Source organism: Ischnura elegans, chromosome 10 (genome assembly GCF_921293095.1).
Source record: "Ischnura elegans chromosome 10, ioIscEleg1.1, whole genome shotgun sequence".
Lineage (NCBI taxonomy): Eukaryota > Metazoa > Arthropoda > Insecta > Odonata > Coenagrionidae > Ischnura > Ischnura elegans.
This window is the reverse complement of record NC_060255.1, coordinates 90,345,122-90,365,529: the sequence shown is the minus strand read 5'-3', so window position 1 is coordinate 90,365,529 and position 20,408 is coordinate 90,345,122. Positions and strand designations below refer to the sequence as shown.

At 37.8% G+C, this 20,408-nt stretch overlaps 1 protein-coding gene across 3 annotated transcripts in view; it reads left to right on the top strand.

Moving 5' to 3' along the window:
• LOC124167206 (heterogeneous nuclear ribonucleoprotein L) overlaps positions 1 to 20,408 on the top strand; it is a 313,940-nt gene that overhangs the window by 245,319 nt on the left and 48,213 nt on the right. For all 3 annotated transcript variants that reach the window (XM_046545053.1, XM_046545054.1, XM_046545051.1), the window contains 3 exons: positions 3,725 to 3,810; positions 5,924 to 6,020; positions 18,031 to 18,094. In XM_046545053.1, the coding sequence (XP_046401009.1) occupies positions 3,725 to 3,810; positions 5,924 to 6,020; positions 18,031 to 18,094 (247 nt within the window). The remainder of the gene's footprint in view (positions 1 to 3,724; positions 3,811 to 5,923; positions 6,021 to 18,030; positions 18,095 to 20,408) is intronic.

Sequence of the window (20,408 nt, the reverse complement as noted above, 5' to 3'; positions counted from 1 at the left end):
GTGTATCATACTTTTTTGTGAACTAGCGAAAACTAATTTTCAAACTAATAATCCATTTTTTGTATCATGTGTTCATTATATTTAAAAATTGTAGAATTGGCAGTGGTGCAGACCAAAAGGATTTTTGCGGATTTTAAAAGTCTTGTCGCTTTTCACCACTGTTGCGTTATCGGGATCAAGATAAATTTTATCGGAAGACTTTCTTCTTCGCGTTTTTGTCATTGTCTCACTATTTCATTCTCATCGTCTCACCATTAAATATTGCTCAATTTGTATCATGATGTGCGTTGGCAATGGGCAGTGGGCGTATGCGAGAAAATTTAGATCGCCGTCCATCCTGGTCTCTGAGGAATCGGTGGGTGGAGCTTGCCCTGAAGGGGGAGACTGTGTCGCGTGCTCGTGAATAAATGTACGCATCATTCGCCGCTGCCTATTTCCCGTCCTCGCGAGTGAAGAATGGCCTCCGCGTATTTATTTCGCCGAAACAAATGGTTGCGCCAAATAGGTTTGTGCCGGGGCGAGATGGATGATGTTTGGGGCAGTCGGGAATGGTGCTTGCCGCCCGCTCTGACCTATCCGCTCGCAGATAAAGCGGCTCTTTTCCCCCCTCCCTTCTTTTTCCCGCAGCCGTTGTGTTACCGTGGCGGCGATATTGTATTTTTGAGTCGGAGAAAATAGTCTTTTTCTCTCTCTCTTTCTCGGTGGCGCCGGACCGCCAGGAATCCATGAGGGGCACTCTCGAAGACGCTCTCTTCACTCGGATGCTCGTGAAAATTTTAAATCGCCCCTCATCCTCCGTCGATCGAATGGCACGTTTGGCATTTGACGGCCGAACGTGCCGACGCGGTCAATAAACGTTCTTGCCTCGAAGGTGGCGCACAGTCCACGACACGCAGCCACCCTCTTTGCCCGGACTGAAGCCAAAGAATTTAGGGTTGTCTCCGAAACATACTTACGCACTTTACGCGTGCTTTATAATTTTAAAATAGTTTATCCAATATCATTGATTTTTCGATAGTTGTTAATGTTAATAAACTTTGAGATTGGGATATTCAAATGGTGTAGTTACTGTTAGTGTAATGTATGACAATGTTTCAGTTTAAAAATCTGTATGAAATGGGCGAATTGAGTTTCCACTGTCACTCGTATATCAGAAAAAAAATGCGGGGTACTTCATTCCCCTTTTAAATCACCAAGGTATTTTGGGTTTATGGTAGTGAAATAAAACATTTTAACGTTAATAAAGAAATATTTAAAATACAGGAAGTTAGAAACATGTGTTGAAAAGAAATGTATTCTATGAAATCAGCTATTATTTTTTAACGTTTTCGAGAGCCCTACTTCATCACGGGATGGTTAACTACTCCTGCTAATCGAAATTAAAGGCCGAATGCATACCCACTAGCACTTCAAACAAATAATTACTTGATTGCCACACTTCGTTTGCAACAGGCTGGCAGTTAATTATTTTACTAAACGCTTATTCATACTTAAGCTTAATATATGCTTATAATTATGATAAGCTTCTATCCGTTTATGTAACTTATTATTGATTTAAAACAATTTTCGGAGAAAATCAATTACTTATCTTTCGAAATAATGAATTTACGAATGAATACTATATGAATATAATATAATACAATATAATATAATTATAATGAATACTGGGCTAAATTGTATTTTAAAATAAAAAATACTCAATTTATGCTTGCTTGCTCGATTGCAAGTTATGAAAATGAAATCAAACCAGCAGTCTATTCTTCTTGAGTTAAGTCCTCAGTAAATTCGACAAGATCGTTCTTGGCTCGAGTGATCATTTGCCTATTTGACTCTGATTTATTTACCGTGCATTGTAAAGTTATGCCTTTCAAGTATCGGACTATTCAATCAATCATTTTGGAGATCAGAATTCGAACTTAATTTTTGGCCTTCCGCCTGAATAGGGATTTGTGGCATTACGCGGTTGCTGGTAACGACGGGGACACGGATCGTGAAAAATTCATCCCCCGTCCACGCGATTTCTCATCCGGATGCAGTGAGGACTGGGGGAGGTAGCAGATTTGTTTTCCCCACTGTGTGTTGTGATCCCTTAAGGCTTCAGATCCAATGTAGTGCATTCAGGCGGAAGGTATACCATAAAAAGGATGGTTCATCGTCAGTGCAAACATAAATTAGGGAAACATTTAGCTTTCGTGGGCGTTGTTGCTCCTTATTCAGCTCTTGCTGCCGCCATCTTTTTTGTGTGTTGTTAATATTTACGCACTTATTTTAGCCGTATTTTTCCCTCGCTTATTTTCTGTAGTTTCGTATGAAAAAAATAGGGGCTCCTAGGCCAGATGTCATTAACATCTATGTTTCCCACATTTGCAAGAAACGTAATCTAAATAAGCTAATTAAGTATTGTATTTCCGCATTCTTTCGCAGAAAACCCGGAAGCCGTATGAGATTGATGGGACGGAATATTTATGTCCATTGTTCACTTATCGACCGTGGTTGATATAGGAAAGAAGGCTTATACGGAGACACTTGGAGGTTGTTTGCGATTCTCTCCCGCGAATATTCAAGCGTGAAACAACGCCAAACAATTGAATTTTTTGCCATAATTTCTCACATATTTACTTCATAGTATTTCATCCTACATTAAATTGGAAGGAAACGTCATGCTGCTAACTGTCATCGAAATGCGAGTTGTTTTAGTAAAATTTGTGACATTGGTTACAGTTTTGCTCTTACTCTAATCATTAAAGTTTAGAAATCATTATTCCAATGGATTAGGCGGTGTCAATTTGTGGCGACAAAATTCATACTGAATGGTTTAATTTACTAAAATTTATATGCTCAGAACTGAATGGCTATAATTATTTATTGGGTTGCGACGTAGTTAGGACTAAGTGCAGCCTTCTATTTAATGTTTTTCATGCTCTTGTAATTTAACGTCATGAATACGTGAAATACGTATTCTTTCATGTTTCGGAAATGAAGTTCTCTGTTGGATAGTTGAACTGAGTTTTTCTTCGCCGTCGGGGGATAGTTGTTTCGCGGCTGTGGGCTGGTGGTATCGGTGTCGCGTGACCCGCTGTAATTTCTTAGCTTAAAGTTAGTTTCCCCTGGGAAGCATAATGTTTCTTTTTGTGCTGCTTTTTACTCATTAAACTTGTCGCTGCGCCTTAAATTAACTTTAAGGAAGTTTCACTTCATTTCTCTCCTCAAGTTATTTTTGTGGATAACGATCGCCTTTTTTTTCTTGAATCTTTTGTCATTTTTCTATATAATTTCGAAACGGTGCATTTACTACGTCTAATTAGATTTTCCTTATTAAAGTCTCCATATTTTCTTTTGAGTCCATTTTAGGGAGACTGTTTTAGAGATTTAGAGTTGGTTTGCTCCGAAGTCTTGATATTTATGGGGTTTTACACTTGTTAAGCGGATATTCACAGTGGTCAATCCATGGGTTTTAATACAATATCAACATTTTTTCCCGTCAGACCATGATGAAGCTAATACGTTATCATGGAATAGTTAAAAAATCACTGTCAGCATATTTTATCATTGAAGAAATAGCCGCTTGATACTTAGTTTTTATGGAAGTAATGCAATGGAGTTAGCTATATATTTTAATACTTGTTTCCCTCGTAAAGATAAGTGTATGAATAGATGTTTTTAAAGTAGAAACATGTGCTTTTTCTAAAATTTATTTTTAATCCTTGTTGTCTTTTCTTTGCAGGAGGTTCTACACACAATTTGTTCTCCAAACGGCCAAGTTCTTCGAATTGTCATCTTCAAGAAGAATGGAGTACAAGCAATGGTTGAATATCCTTTACCGCAGCTGTGTTTAATGAGTTTATTTGCCTTGACTTAACTTAGACTTTATGAGTAATTTTGTGGACGAAATAGGCTTTCGTTTTTCCATACCTATGGACTTTTTATCTCCCAATCTCGGTGGGTAAGTCTCAAGGGAACGTGGGCGAAACACTTTAGCTGGGATCTCCATTTGTCACTAGTAGGTTTTCGCTGATAATGAATGCAAATGGTACTTTTTGATGTGGAAATTCCCTCGATTGGTGCCCGATTCCTATCACGGGTAAACTTCTTTTCGCCGTTGACCTAAATGAGCGGAGAGTCACTGGACAATTTATTTCTTTAACTGCTCCCAGAGGGTTTATTCCGTCTTGGGCTAAACTGCAGGTTTATTATCCTTCTTATCTCGGACGTAATGGAAAGTGGTGTCATTCTTGTTATTTATTACGTTTCATGAATCATTTTATTGTTTTCCTGAGATTTTATCTTCGACTATGTGAATTAATTATTTTTATTTCGTATTAATATTTCCTTTCGAGTTAATATCTTTTCGCGGTCAAATAATTTACTTTGTAATGTTTGACCAATGGTAATTTTTGCACATAATAATTATTTTGGCCCATGATGAACGCTTATTTTGTTGGAACAAAGATTTCATATTTTGACTTTCCATTGATGCATATAATACGTTATGGACGTTACAGTAACTTAGTAGTTCAGATTTAATCTAAGCTTTAAAGTCACTGCTATATTTAACCTTAAATTGTGATAGCGGTGATTATATAGATCTTTGTCCTTCTTTCCACCATTTTTCAACTTCGCTTTTTTCGCTCCTTCACCCTTGCGTGATGCCTATTTGTGTTCGACAGTAAATATGTAATGTTTTGTCACCTTTTATTATTAATACAAATACTTAGTCCTCACCGATTTGTCTAATTGTCTTTTAAATGGCAGTGTTTAAGGACAAACTTGTGTTTTCCAAATAATGTAACTGAAATGATCCCTTTGCCTTTGTAACTGAAATGATCCCTGGAATTCACGAAAAATAATACGGAGGTTATGGCTTGAAAGGAATTCAGTGCACCATTTATTTAAATATGTCTAACTTCCACCAACTGTAGCCTGAATCTGTTGAACTTACACTCTCTAATGCTAATGTCGTCAAAGGACAAACTTGTGTTTTCCAAATAATATAACTGAAATGATCCCTTTGCCTTTGTAACTGAAATGATCCCTAGAATTCACGAAAAATAATACAAGGGTTATGGCTTGCAAGGAATGCAGTGCACCATTTATTTAAATATGTCTAACTTCCACCAACTGTAGCCTGAATCTGTTGAACTTACACTCTCTAATGCTAATGTCGTCAAAGGACAAACTTGTGTTTTCCAAATAATATAACTGAAATGATCCCTTTGCCTTTGTAACTGAAATGATCCCTAGAATTCACGAAAAATAATACAGGGGTTATGGCTTGAAAGGAATGCATTGCACCATTTATTTAAATATGTCTAACTTCCACCAACTGTAGCCTGAATCTGTTGAACTTACACTCTCTAATGCTAATGTCGTCAAAGGACAAACTTGTGTTTTCCAAATAATATAACTGAAATGATCCCTTTGCCTTTGTAACTGAAATGATCCCTAGAATTCACGAAAAATAATACAGGGGTTATGGCTTGAAAGGAATGCATTGCACCATTTATTTAAATATGTCTAACTTCCACCAACTGTAGCCTGAATCTGTTGAACTTACACTCTCTAATGCTAATGTCGTCAAAGGACAAACTTGTGTTTTCCAAATAATATAACTGAAATGATCCCTTTGCCTTTGTAACTGAAATGATCCCTAGAATTCACGAAAAATAATACAAGGGTTATGGCTTGCAAGGAATGCAGTGCACCATTTATTTAAATATGTCTAACTTCCACCAACTGTAGCCTGAATCTGTTGAACTTACTCTCTCTAATGCTAATGTCGTCTACCTTTCGTGACGATAAATTGTACATTTTCTGATCAAGCTATTTAAAAAATCTATTTTACGTACGGTTTGCTCAATGAATGTGTGTAGATGACTTGTGTCACGTGGGTGTAGTCCCTGTGTTTCCCTTGACTCATTCCCACGTTCGACAGCGTAGAGTCTGCGAAGAGAGCCAAGGATGCCCTCAACGGAGCAGACATCTACTCTGGCTGCTGCACACTCAAGATTGAATACGCAAAGGTAAGAATGTTTCCCTTACTCATAGCCACGAATGCTAATTTTAGAATCCTAACTGAGCGCAGTGGATGATTAATTTTCAGGAAAGGGGAGGGTAGGTAATTGATTTAAAGTAGCCCATTTGCTGGTTACGATCATTTTTGTGGTTCTTTTTAATTCCAATAGCAAACATAAAAATGTAAGTTTTACGTGCCTACTAGTTATTTTCGTAAGTGAAAAGATTTCTTTGTTTTGCATCTCTCTTATTGTATTCACGCTCGGTTTTGGTCGATATTTATCCGCGTCCTTTTCTCCTGACAGGTAGCCTAGTCACCGGCACTATTAAATTGAAGCGATACTTCGGCTAAAGCCGGCATTCGTTTTTAAAAATAGGTTTAGCTATTGTGAGTATAGTGGGTTAGAATTGTACCGTTCAGAGAAAACAGGCCTCTTAGAGCACAATGCTTTTATGCATTTTATGATAAGTAATGTCGTATAATTTATTTCTTGTTTTTTTTTCCTGGAACTAGAACTTTTGTAAATGCAACTGGAGACTTTAAATAATTGTAATTGATTTCTTTGGCGTATTTTTAATTAAAAAAAAAGATGCGGCAGCGGAGTGGGTAACTACTTTGGGAATTTTACTGTTTGGTGTTTTGCTCTTTGTTCTCAAAATTCTCACTTATGTCGTCATTCAGTTCTACACACGTTTGCCTTATTCTCTAATTTTCCTAAAGGAATTGCACTCCGTTTTCATTTAAAGTGCAGATATAAGCGTTGTATGAGACATTAAATGATTTAAACTTTTACCTTTGAATGGGGATAATGAAATGTTCTTCGTGAACATACATTTTATTTAATTTTGATTACGTTGGATTTTGACTATTCAAAATCTATCTGAAAGCTTTTTCTTTAAAAATCATTTCTTCATCCTGGACGTAGATGACTTGGTTGTTGATTGTCTGATCGATCTTCAGTAAATTTGTTTACCAAATGTACACTTTGAATTTCCTTAGTGGCCTGGTTTCGAGGCTATGTAAATTTGAGTGTATATTTCCTTTGAGCTTGAATGGTCCTACTAGAGATAAGACGTCTTGTTGGTTTTTTCAGCAGTGAAACCAATTTTCATTTATGAGGGGCGCTTAAGCGCTCTGTAGTTTGTTTGCAGGCGTGGCCGATAGTTTTTGAGTTTTCCGCTCAGCCTTGGTCTCTCCCGCCTCTGCGTCTGCAGATAAGGTGTGCTTATTCGCGAGTTTGCTCGAATACCATTTGTGTTAGCACTTTTTTTTCTGCCGGGCCAGCGCCTTCCAGGAATTTCCTTGTGAGCTTAAGTTACAACTCCCCTCTTTCCACATTCTCCTCTCCGCAGTTGCCTTTGTACCTTTTGAGTTCTCGCAAATAACTTCTTTCTGCTCACAATCAGTCGAACTGCGGTAACATCCAGGGTTCCCACTCAACCGTGAAAACCTTAAAACCGTGAATAAGCCATGAATTTTGTCTGCCGTGAAAAAACCTGGAAAAAGCCGTGAATTTCGTCATAAAACCTTAAAAATCTCTCAAATTTGATTTCGTAACTACGATTGACGGATCAAAAGAAAAATGGATAAGTCGATCATATTTCAAGGCCACACGCAGACAATGTCCACGCATTTACTTGCACACGTATATTTGAAGAGCAATGATTGGTCCGTGTGCCATGACGACACATTGCCCTTGAGCCTGTATTAAAGCCGGAAGTCTGGTAATCAAAGTGTCCATTAACTCCAGCGAAAATTCAGACACTTCTTAACTTCCCTGGCACCCTGGTCCCTCCATTTTCCCGCTCACAACCTTTAGCTGGAGCTGAATTTTGCAAACGATATGTGACGTTAGGAGAGATAGCACTTTCATTCCTGCATTTGCATTCACAGCGTCTGTTGCGTTTGTTAAGGTTATAGTTAATGTGTGATTGTTACATGTTCAATATTTCTGCCTAAAATGGCTTATCAACAAACCGTGAATTTGACGACATTTAGACCGTGAAAACCTGGAAAAAATCGTGAATTTTATAATTTACTTTTGAGTGGGAACCTTGATTACATCGAATCCATATTTCTGGGCGGACACTCCTCTTTAAAATCTAGAAAATCAAGGGAAGTTATGGAATTTAATGTTTTCTGGAATTTCGTGGAATCTGTGAAAAATAAAAAACGTGTGGAAAAACCTTTTTTCCTTAGAATTATTAGGAGATTTTTCCTAATCCTAAAATGAATCGTTTACGGCGTAAAATCGTGTAATTGCTTCATGTTGGCATGAAAAACTGTTAACTTCTCATACTTACCTTCATTCATTTGCGTGAAGCAACTTACTACTAATTGTAAGTTACATGGGTGAATTTTTTTAAGTTTTTTTTTTCAAAATCTCATCTGCTTCCGCATAGGTAAATATTCGATGTTTGAGAATCCTATTTTCAGTGTGCCATTCAGGAATTGTAACATAACTGTAAACATTCATTTATATCTGGCGAATTTACATAATTTGTTCCGAAATAATTTATTTCAATGAATGACATTTTTATCTCTCGTTAAATGAATATTCTTTAAAATAAATATTACTTATTCCTGAAAATTTAAAAAAATGGTCTCTTATGCTGACAAAAGCTAGGAGTTATCTTAGTATTTGCGTGGCCACCCTGATATTTGCACCTTTCCACGAAATTCCCACGTCCTCGACGTGGCGGAGTTTAGTAGGGTAGCGTCACCTTCCACCCCCATCTGCGTTCATGTGTTCCCGTACAATGAGTTACCCGAGGTACTCATGCGAGATGTAGGGTCCTCCAGGAGGCCGTTTGAATTAATGCCAAGTCTAATGCTCTTTCAAGTAATACGTGTACGAGTTGTAAAGCTACTTAATTCTCTATAGAAGGGCATTTTCCGGTGCCATAATTATTCCAATTCGATGAACGTGCCACTTAATGTCAGGATATTGTGCGTAATTAATTTCGCCCAAATGCTTAATAAGGGAGCACAATACTTTTTCTACTCTCAGTGCATGTCGAGGGAGAGAATTATGACGTGATTTCACGTGCGCACATTTTTTATGTCCTTCTGTGTTAAAAAAACGCGTTGCAGTTATTGTGCGTTTGCCCCCAGGATAAAAAATTGGGATTTTTTTGGCGTGGTGGTTAGAGGTCTGGCTTCCTTCATCTAGGTCCTTTTTTTTTGGCATTCCCGGCGTTGCAACGCGTTCGTATAACTTTTGGAGTGACATCCTCGCGTGTGTATATGTGGGTAGGATGTCGACATCTGCATGCAGGTGCGGTGTAGTTCTCGAACATGAAGGGAAATGTCATGCTGCGGCTCCTAGCATGTTCCTTTATTAGATTAGCCTCGTAGAGTTATTCTCATACCATTACTATTTCGTGCTCTAAACCATAGACCTTTCTTAGTGGAATTTAGGGAAAGAAGTCAAAGAATGTGGGAAAAATGAAAGATTTTTAGAAAACTTTTGTTGTTTTAGGGTAATAGTGGTATTTCTTTATCCAATTGCTTATTGTAATTCATTCGATGTTTGAGTATCTCGTGATTTTATGGCCGGCCTTTCTATGTCCTTGACACAAGCTGACACAAGCATTCGAACGGTGCTCTTCTCTCACTTTAGGTGTTTTACAAAAAGGTAGGACTTTCGTAACTCCATCGTTGATGCTGCCCGGTAACAGTTAACATTCATTTTACATCATAATTTTTTTAATAATATGACGAATAATCAGCTCTTTTTTATGTTCTCATCAGGTTTTCTTGCGCTAATTTTTCAATGAAGACTTGCAATGAACGTGTCAAGACTAGTACATTATGTTAAAGTCGGGGGATTCCAGCTTGGTATTTGTGTTGACCACCGTTACTTTCGTTTATGGGTGTCGTTTGTGTGACTTTTTCATTCCCTAATTAATCCTGGTCTCCGTGTTGTAGAATATGCCCACGGCTGAAATGTCGCAAAGTTTTATTTTCATTAAAGGTGCTCGGAGAAGTTCACTCAAGTATTTTACGTCGGTTAAGCCTGGCGTGGCGTAGAGAGCTGGAGTTTTGGTGGCCTCGCGTACGTTGCTCGTTGAGGGCATTTAAAATTCGTTCGCGGTTGAATTTATTTCTTGCTATTAATTAACATTCTAAATTGTTAACAGGTTTTTGAGCCCGTGACTGAAGGTAAATTGGCAGCGACACGGCGTGACTCAGCCACAGGACACTGTGTAGGACTTCCGTGTGTCTGTCCTTCCGTAAACATTTTCTTCCCGAATTCCCTTTGTTCTTTGCCACCACAAGTCTATTTTTATCTCCGCTTTTCCGATGCCCTGTTTGCTCTATTTGATCTCGTTTGGTAGATTCTCATCCGTGGCCTTCCCATCATCCTCCTTCGCACGGTCTGTGGGAATAAATTTTGTTGTCCCCAATTCATATTTTTAGACAAAATAAAACTTAGCTCCGGCTTTTTTTTTTTAATCGATTAAGCATTTTCGAACGAAGCTTAAGTGTATTTCAGAATTTGGCTATTGATACAGCTTGTGTTGTCGAATATTATAGCTGCGATGGTGGGTGGCGTAACATGGTGGAACTCCTTCATGATGCACATAGGGTAAGAAAAAAAAACTTTGCTGTTCCACAAAATAAATTATTATTTTATAATAATTAAATTATTACTAAAATGAATGATTTTTTATTTTATAGCTATGTTAAAGTTTTTATGTTATAGTTAATGACTTTTACACAAATTAAAATAATTATTGTAGTTTATTTTGTGGAACAGCGAATTCTTTTTTTTCTTACACTTTGTGCATCAAATATTATAGCATTGCCTTTGGAATCTGCTCTGGGAGTATTTTTGAATGTAGTCTGTGGGCCTTCCGGCGTTCTATTTAGGTGATATTTTATTTTGAATGTAAATTTGCTACTTTTTGCTTTTCTTACGCTCAATATGTGAAGTATTATAATATTGTAGTATTATTGTTTAATTGTCATCGACAGTCCTTAATGATGAAATGACTTTCGGAAAGGTGGAGATCGTTTTGATTTCCATAATGAAACTTTTATATAAAATTAATTTAAATATATTTTTCGTCATAATTATTGAAATTAGCACTTCTAGAGCAAAGGTAATATCCATTTATCACGTGGGTTTTATTACGGCCGTTCCGGAGAAGTCATTATGGTGGCTCAGGATCCGCGACTATAAATTGTTACCATTAAACTGTATAATATAATCCTCGTATTAACTGGAACTATAGCCATAAATGCGAGTAGTTTCATTGTTCTTGGAGAAGACTCGGATTGACTTTGTGACTCGTGTGCGTAGAATCTGACATAAAATGGCCTGGATATCAGTGAATACCCTGGGAATACGATGGGGAATGGGGGTTTTTAATGGTTGGTGTTCGAAACCATGACTCGAAACATTAAGGGAGATATGCAGCACATTCGGACCCCTGAAACAAACTTTGCGTTGACTGCGTAGTATTTCCGAAGAGTTCCAATTTGGAATTGTGGCAGAATTATGTTTTGGGGTAATTTTTTCAGTCGATTAAATTACATATTGTCATTGTATAGTGACATGATTATTAATTTTCGATCAAATATGGAGGATGTTTGTGTGTAATTATTTGTGTGTGTAGCGTGAAAGTTAAAAATCAACCTTAAGTAGAATTCAGTTTTCACATTATTTTCACATGCAATTTATATCGTACAGTTATTTTTTTATCTAATTATTTTTAGTGATTTACGATGAATAGAAGCTGTTCTTAGATAAAAGATTTAGTAAGAAAAAAAAATTTAGTAAGTAGAAAAAACATTTAGTAAGTATATTTTATTTTTATCAATCTGACGACTGCGTCCCAGATCCGTTTTGCCCCTGGAACCCTAGAAGGCGTACCGTGTAACCTGTGGAAGTTCTTCTAGGGACCGAACAAGCTGAATTTTTATGTAAAAAGTATATGTGGGTGGTTTCCATTGTGTTAATAATTGTCTTTTTTGTTCACCCTGAGCGCCAAGTGTAGTGAGTGCCAAGCAATAATATATATATCGTTATTGTGGTTAGGCAGTCAGGCAGTCTCCTTAGTAGAAGAACTCTTTTCCTCTCTTAAGCCCCTATTCTCTTTACCAGTTATATTTATAGGTTGAGTCATGTACTCGTGCAACTCTTGCGTGTAAAAGAAATAACTCGAACTTGCACTGGCGTTAGCGGCCGAAGGTTAGCTCTCGCGTTAAGCAAGAGCAGTCGTTATTCTGGGGATTTTGGGGTCCAAAGCTTTTTATTTTTCACCCTATGGTGACTGGCAATTGGCGGACTAGACGCCTTCCGAGCCTTTGTTCTCGCACCCGCTTATATTTTGAATAGCGCCCGAGCGGCGGACGGGCTTATTTTGGTCCGAATGAATCGTTTTCTTCGTAGTGGAAGTGAATGAAATGATGTGTAGCACATAGGGTGATGTTCTCGGCAACTATTAAGCGACGTGGAATCTCCGGGGATGTGTCAGCCGTCGGGAAGAGCGACTCCCGCGGGGATTTTTAGTTTTCGCGAGTGTTTTAATGAGATTCATTTGGCGTGCCAGAAAAGTTGGCGAAATAGGGTATGGGTGCGCGCCTCAGAGGTTGGTGGCTGTGTTGAAGTTCATCTATTAAGTCTTGCGAGAGTTTGGGGCAATGCGGCTTACTCTCTCACGTGGAGTTACATCTTTCCGTCAGTGTTTGGAAGGTCCTCTCTATATCCATCGGCCGGAATCTTTCATTAGATTACTGGAGTGGATTCATATTTCCGTGAGAATCAACCCCTTGCGTTGAAATGACGAGTCAAGCTCTTTGTGAACTTCCGGTGCCAAAGCGCGCAATGGCGAGTCTAGCTCGTCATCATATTTCCATAATTTAGCCCTATTTACGGGAATAATGTAAATATTTAGAAAGTTTGTCAATGTTTAATCATCCATAATGTACATGAAGAACTTATATTTAATAAATATGATGCAATAGAAGTAATAAAATGACTCTACGAGTGGCGATAGCTGTGTTCTCGATCTATTTAACTGGGTTATTTACAATATGAAATTATAATCACTTTTATTTTCACTGTTCTACGTTGATTACAAAAATATCATTTCATTACCATCCATTCCATTTAAAAAGAACCTCAGAAATAAATATGGGACAGGAGTACGGTATTCAGGAAATAAAGTGAAGTGCAGGGGATTAACCCCTCAACGCCGTCATGCGTACCCAGTACGCGCCCTTTAAATTTCGTACGCCGCCGTCATGCGTACCAAGTACGCTTCCTGACCTACTGTTTATAATATTTTGTCTCCGCCAGATACTGTATGTTAAATTAAAACTAATTGCTCTATCTTTTGAAGAAATGTTTTGCCTTTCCAATAAAATATTCATAGCGGTTTTATGCCTTCAAGATTTTAAAAATATGCTTTGATAAAATTCCGTTTTAAACTAGCGCCTTGACGACTTCGGTCCAAAAACTCATCGCCTTCTTTCAGCTGTTCTATCATGAAAACTTCTGCCTATTCTGCTTGAGAGACGTCTAGAAGGGTCAGCTACTTTAGCTTGAGATACGGTATCATCTAAGCTCAATGCCATCTCTCTGTCTTCCCCTTGTTTGTCGTCACCTCGAGCCCCAAGTGTGTTTGGTCCGCCTCGTTAGTCCTAAGCGTCCTAAGCGAAGGGGCCATGTGCTTCTCTCTGCATTTATTTATTTTTTTTTTCTGGACAGTAATCAACGAAGATAAGATTCCATCTAAACAGTCAGCGTATACCAGGGCCCCTTCGAGATATTTTCTCGTCTCTTGAGGGAGCTTCTAAACCACGAGCTTCAGTCCACCCAGTCCACCAGAGTCATTCATGCTGTGTGGTGTTCGTTCAGGCAGTGTGCTGAAATTCTCATCGGGTGTACTTCCTGTGTGGTATTTTTTTATAATTGGGGATCCTACGAAATGGGAATAGTATTGAAAGGCAAGAAAGAGACTCGGAAGTCTGTTTGTGTGTTAGGCTATAGTAAAATCATTGGTGGGGTGAATTTCAAGGACCTATTATTGCATTCGTACGTAATGGAAAGATAACGCCATTACAAGTGATGTATGAAGTTATTTAGGAGACTATTGAATGAGGCAGTCCTAAATTCATATGTTGTTCACAGGAAAAACACGTATAAAAATTTGACTTATCATTTCGCGTGCCATTGGGCGAGATAATATTTTTTAAATATCCAACGTCATACGAACTGTTTGGACTTAGCCGTCACTCATTACACAATTTAGTACCAAGACTCACAAAAATTGATTTCCTAAAGACAATTCCTGCAGCTGGGAAGAAATCAAAGTCTCAAAGGAGGTGTGCAGTTTGTGCGTAACATGGGAAATGAAGAGTTTGCGTGTACTGTTGTGAAAAATGTGCAGTGGGATTATGTTTGGATTGCTTCAAATCATGTCAGAGCAGATTTTCAAAGGTAAATCATTTGAATATTTGGATATTGACGTTTGAAACATTAGCATGTGATCACCTATATGAAATGATACGGTAATAATGGAACAAAGTCAGAGAAGTGGGCGGAGTGGTAAATTTTCAAGTAGGCGAAACGGGTAATCCTATCGAGAGTATCCAATCTGTTATGAAATTTTCAACCCCAAATAACTAAATTACATCATGTAATTGTATTTTTTAAATGCATAGAATGTTAGAGATCTCGTAGCTTATTCGAAACCAAATAAAAATCCTTCAAAATTGAAAATTTATTCATTAGTTCATAAAAAGAGATACATAAAACAACAAATATTTTTTCCAATCGCTCGAAAAATTATTATATAGTAGCGCATTATAATACGCAAGTTTAAAAAAATTTTCAACGATACTGATCGTATATTATGAAAGATATAAATTATTGAATGACAGTATACCAAAAAGGCGAAGATTTTTAAATCTCATCCGGCCGCTGAGATGGGATTTAATTAAATGCCTGCCGCGCTTGAGGGGTTAATGACCTTCTGTCCCCGCCGCTGAAGGTAATGTTTCAGTCCTTATTAGCGTATTCTAGAAAATAGTTCTCTTGCTGTCAGTATGAGAGTTGTCTTCTCCCAACTTCACATCTACCTCAAACTTTACAATAATATCTCAAATTCGGGTCACTCGATAAATTAATTGTTCCTATTTTTCTCTAAAAATGATAATTATCATAATTGGATTAACTCAAGAGAAGTTGGAATAGAAAAGCGTCGTTGCTGGATGACTAACTTCCTTATTTAGAAACTTCATAATAACAAAATGATCATAAACAATTGTTTAATTATTGCTTACGGAGGTTCTAGTTTTTCTTGCTATTAAAATGATTTAAAATGCGACTTAAACACTTCCATCATTCCATGTGTTCCATCATTCTCAAGAAATTTTTTTTGTGGGAAGTGGAAAGCATATTTCTAGCTAGATGACCTATTTTAGTGAATGGTGTTGATGCAATTCGAGAATAATATTAATTGGGAAAACTCAATTTTGAAAGAGGAAATGATGTTATCGTATTGGCAGAAGATCGCTACCTATGCTCAGTAATAATCGTTGTGATATTCTTCCGACTAATCGGTTTCACCGCCCAAGGTGTATTTACTCCCTTCGTTTGCTTTTCTGAATCGATTTTGAATTGGCCCGAAGACCCGTCCCTCTTATTCTCAGTTCTCAGAATCCGATGACTGCCTTGACTTCGTCGTGGAGATTGTAATTCAATCCGTCAACTCTACAGCTGTCATCTCCAGCGAGGCGTAATTTTATTGTTTTGACTCCGTTAACGGCGTGAACTTTTCGTTTCAATCTGTGCTCATCAGTCCCTGGATTGGATCGAGTTAAATTAAAGCATGTTATGAATCAGCGCGTCAGATCGAGGACCGTGGGCGTGTCTAGAGGCGCCGCAGTGTACTGGAAAAGGTTGAGTTTTCCGTTAATGGGAGTGAGCGCTATTGACTTTTCACGCAGTGAGATAATTCCATCAGTTGTAATCGGTCGTTGCGATTGAGAATTTTCTTGGATCAAATTTACGTGAAGGTCTTCGAAGTGGCTACGACCCCAAACCGCCTTTAAGGTGGCTCGTTTCCCCTGTAATACACGTTTTGGTGGTGTAATTGTTAATGGAAACTGTAGTGGTTGACGTGTTTCGAATGTTTATGCTTCTACTTCGATTTGTATGCTTAATATCTTTATGCCAATATTGTCTCTGCGACGCGTCTTGGTTGCGTAAGCTGATAAGCGACGTGAGTGTCGACTGAGAAATTAGGATATTGGGTATCTATTAACTGATGTCATATTGCATCGTAAATGGGTGTTGGTATTGTCTGTATTTCTTTGGATACCGATGGAAGGAGCAACAGTGTCGTAGAAAGATCACAGTCGTTGAGGGATCATCGGCAGTGTTATTCCGCCGATTTGTTATGCCACATCTATCGGTAATTCTGTGAAATTTCTGGCGTTCTCATTTTGATATCATCCATGTTTAATTCTTAATTTACGCTTCTATTTCCACTTACGCTCTATATTACAATGGGAAATATTATACTTTGAGTAGGCAAGTGTCTTTATACGCCACTTATCCCATAAATAGTCTTTATGTGTTTGTATCTGTGTACTATAATTTTGATTTTATCCAGTTGAGTGCGATCGCTTCCTCATACGCTTCAATGACTTCACACCGAAGGTACTCTCATCCATGAGTCTAGATAGGATGCGCTAGCTGTCTTCATGCATTTTGGAAAAGCAAGAGTGATTGTGAATTTTATTTCGAAAAATTAGATTTGGAAGTGGAAAATTGATATCTAGCAAAACTTACTTTTGTATTGCGCTCGCCGCAGTGAAATTACTTAGTGGGAAAGGTGCATTCAAACTCTTATTTTTGATTATTTTTAGGCACTTCAAGGTATAATAAATCTTTAAATATGTGTAATACTAATAGCGTTGTACTATAAGTTGATGTTGAATATTTTTGCATGGGGTATTTTCTTTTTGTATCATTGGAATTGTAATGTCTTGGGTCATTAGCAAACAATAAATATTGGTTTTCCATAGCAGATCTAAACTGACTAATCTGTCTACTCTTTGTGAATGAAGGATTGCAACTTATTGTTGAAATAAAATGGTTAATATTTGAGTTTCCTATAGGCAGTTCGTGTATTGCCGTCGGACTATACAATATTGGAAGTTGTAACCGAAAAGTTATGTGGTATACATCACAATGGCCATGAAAATGCCTTTTGAATGCAGTTGAAGCACCCCTTGCAGTTTGAGGTCATGAATAGTTTTTATTTAGCCCCGAAATCGTAATTAGGTCAAGTTACTGATGCGCTTCCTTAGTATGTTTTCCAAAACTTGTGATTCCAATTTTTCCCGTGTTGTTTGTTCACCCCCGAGCTCTATGGAGGAATCAGGGTGCACTATGGTATCGATGTTTTTTTTTTATTTTAAAACTTATTCCTAGACCATGCATGAACCAAAGGGAAAGAGTTCAGAAAAAGGCCCTGCATATCTTAAAAGGCATTTTTATTTTGCGTTTGTCATTAGCTCCCTAAAATGCACCTACTCCATTGCACACAATCTATGAGTGACTATTTGATTAGGTTTCACTTCCATATATTAATAAGGATAACAGCAGAATATGTGTGAAAACTGTTGGTGATGATAAGTTATTCTATTTGTTATGACCAGTGTTGATGCTTGCATTTAGTAGGCAATGGGTGTTTTGTTCAGATGTATCAGACGTAATTGTGCGTGAACAAACATCACCGATGGATCAAAAAATTCCTTCCAATTCCACAAAAAAATTCCCTATCCCCGCCGTCATTTTACGATACCAGCCGGGCACACCATTGATGTACTTAACTTGCAATGCTGTTACACGCGAAACCTTGATCGCTGAGTAAAGTTTTATTTTAAATATTTTTGGTGGACTTGTCAAATTTTCTTGATTTAGTAATGATATAAGTATTCAATTTATGAAATGCGTTCTCTCTATATCGTCTCTGTCTTTCTCTTCCAAACAGCCATCGAAGCTGAACGTGTACAAGAACGACGCGGAAAGCTGGGACTACAGCAATCCCAACCTCGGTGAGTACCACGCGATCCTTGTTCCGTTCAATGTCTCTCTCTATGTGTTTGGGAATTGTGAAAATAAATACAATTAATGAAGAAAATATGATAAAATTTTAAATAAATGTGATCATACCACTGATGATTTCAGCCTTAACTTTGTTTAACCTTTCCATTATGGAAAATAAAAGAATATGGTTTGTTAGGTTCATTAATATGTTTGAAAAAGCACGATTATTTGAAAGGGTTTCATAACATAGTTATATTGTCAGGAGCATCGATCATGCATGCATTATCCTTTTACATCAAGTCCGGTGGGAAAGTAAGGACATCTGCGACTCCTTCCCGGCAGATAATATCTTTACTTTTGCACCAGACTTCATATTAAAGGAGGTACATACGTGTTCGATGCATCGTGACGATGTAGCTAATTTGTGAAACCCGGGTCGTGCTTTTTCAAATATATTAGTGAACCTTATAGAGTTCATTCTTTCATTTTTCAAAATGTGAACATGATCATGTTAATTTGTTTTGGGAAGGGGAAAATTTAATTTAAAAACAATGGTGATAATGAGTGTGTAATTTTGTGGACGGATGCAAGGCGCCTGAGACCAGACTAAGCTCTCTTTAGTCTGCTGCTGCCTTGACAATGTCGCGAGCCGTTCCTTTGTGCGTTGGCACTTGAGGTACACTCGCCGCCACCCGAGAAATTACTGAAAAACTCACACCCGAAATGGGACTACCCACTGCCACCCACGGCTATACCGGTAGCACACGCACCTCTTTAAATCTTCTTGGAAATATCATGCAAAATATGACTTGTTAAAAAAAATATATTTGCATACAGTCAACTTCCGATTATCTGCGCGAATCAGAGCTCTCATGTTCGAGAAACATGGATACCTAAAAGAGAAGTAAATGCTGTCGTAATTTCGTTGTTTCAGGCGTGACTTCATTTTATCGATTTTACATGATGAAATGAAAAATACCTAATGATTCCACATAAACGTAATGCTGTACGACCTAGGTTTCGACGTGGTAGAACGTCATCTGGTACATCTGCATGGAATTAAGTACTAGATGCCAGTGGCTTAACTAGGAATATGCTTTGGGGGGAGATGGGATGGATGGCCTGGGGTGGCGAACCTCTCACCCCCAGGCCACTTTTTCGGGAAATATTTTGAAAAAGGACATGCCTGGATATACATTTTACATCATTTTGGCACTAATAATTTAACTTTAAGCAGATGCAGTTATTAAAGTTCAAAACTAGACAATAGGTTTAAAAAAGTTTTATTTCTCAGGGGCTTCTCCCCTCATAGTTACACCTCTGCTAGATGATGACTTACTACGTCAAAAACTTGGTCGTGCAGCATTAAACTTTTGTGGAATTATAAAGTTTTTTTGCTGTCGTAATTTTTTAGTGGATTTCAAACGATAGGGAATATTTCTGAAAGCCGCAGCAGGCATTCATTGTCAATAAATTTCACTTCATTTTTTATTCCTACTTAGAATGTTTTCAGAATTAATGGAATTATCCACTTTCACCTTTCCTATTTTGTTAAACTTCTAATACGGGGGTCAAAATAGACTACGTTTCACCTGCTATGTGTACTTGACCTCCCTTAGAAATAGCAAGTGGATAGGCAAGCCTTTCGATTTATTTATATACTGTTTTCTATTTGTCAAGCTTATATTTGTTTGCCATTGGCAGTGGTATCTACTATTTCAGTGATAAAATCTCGGAAATCATAATAATTTTGTAATCAGTGAAAGTGAATGGAAAGTGCGATTTAATTGTAAGTTTTAAAATGAACGGGAAATGGGGAGTAAAAAATATGTAGCCACTGATTACAACAAAGGAATATTATCGCGGATAATCCGCCAGCGGGCTAATCGGAAGCCAGATAATCGACAGTTGACTGTATAAATAAAAATATACCAATGCTGTGAACCCTCATTAGTAAGAAATGAAGTCGACGGCGAGGACTTTCCCCAAATTTTTTTCTCCTCCCAGTGTTTCATCACACCTCCATGGCCCTGAGGAGGTTTTGTTTCGCATTGTAAGTTTCTGCTCCCCCTCCCGATTCGTGCTAACGAGGGTTTACGGCATACGGAACCAAAATGTCTCTCCACTCCACTGATACCTCCTCGTCCCTTTCCATTCCAGTCCCACTCTCACCTTATATCCTCGTCGCAGCCACGAGTATGTACAGAAAGTCCGTGACCAGGGAAACTTGCTAAAAGATAACTCTCGGCCAGATTGAGTTCATGGTTTTGTTTCGGTAAAATCTGTCGTTTCAGAACTTAGTACAATAATTTTTGTCGTGAT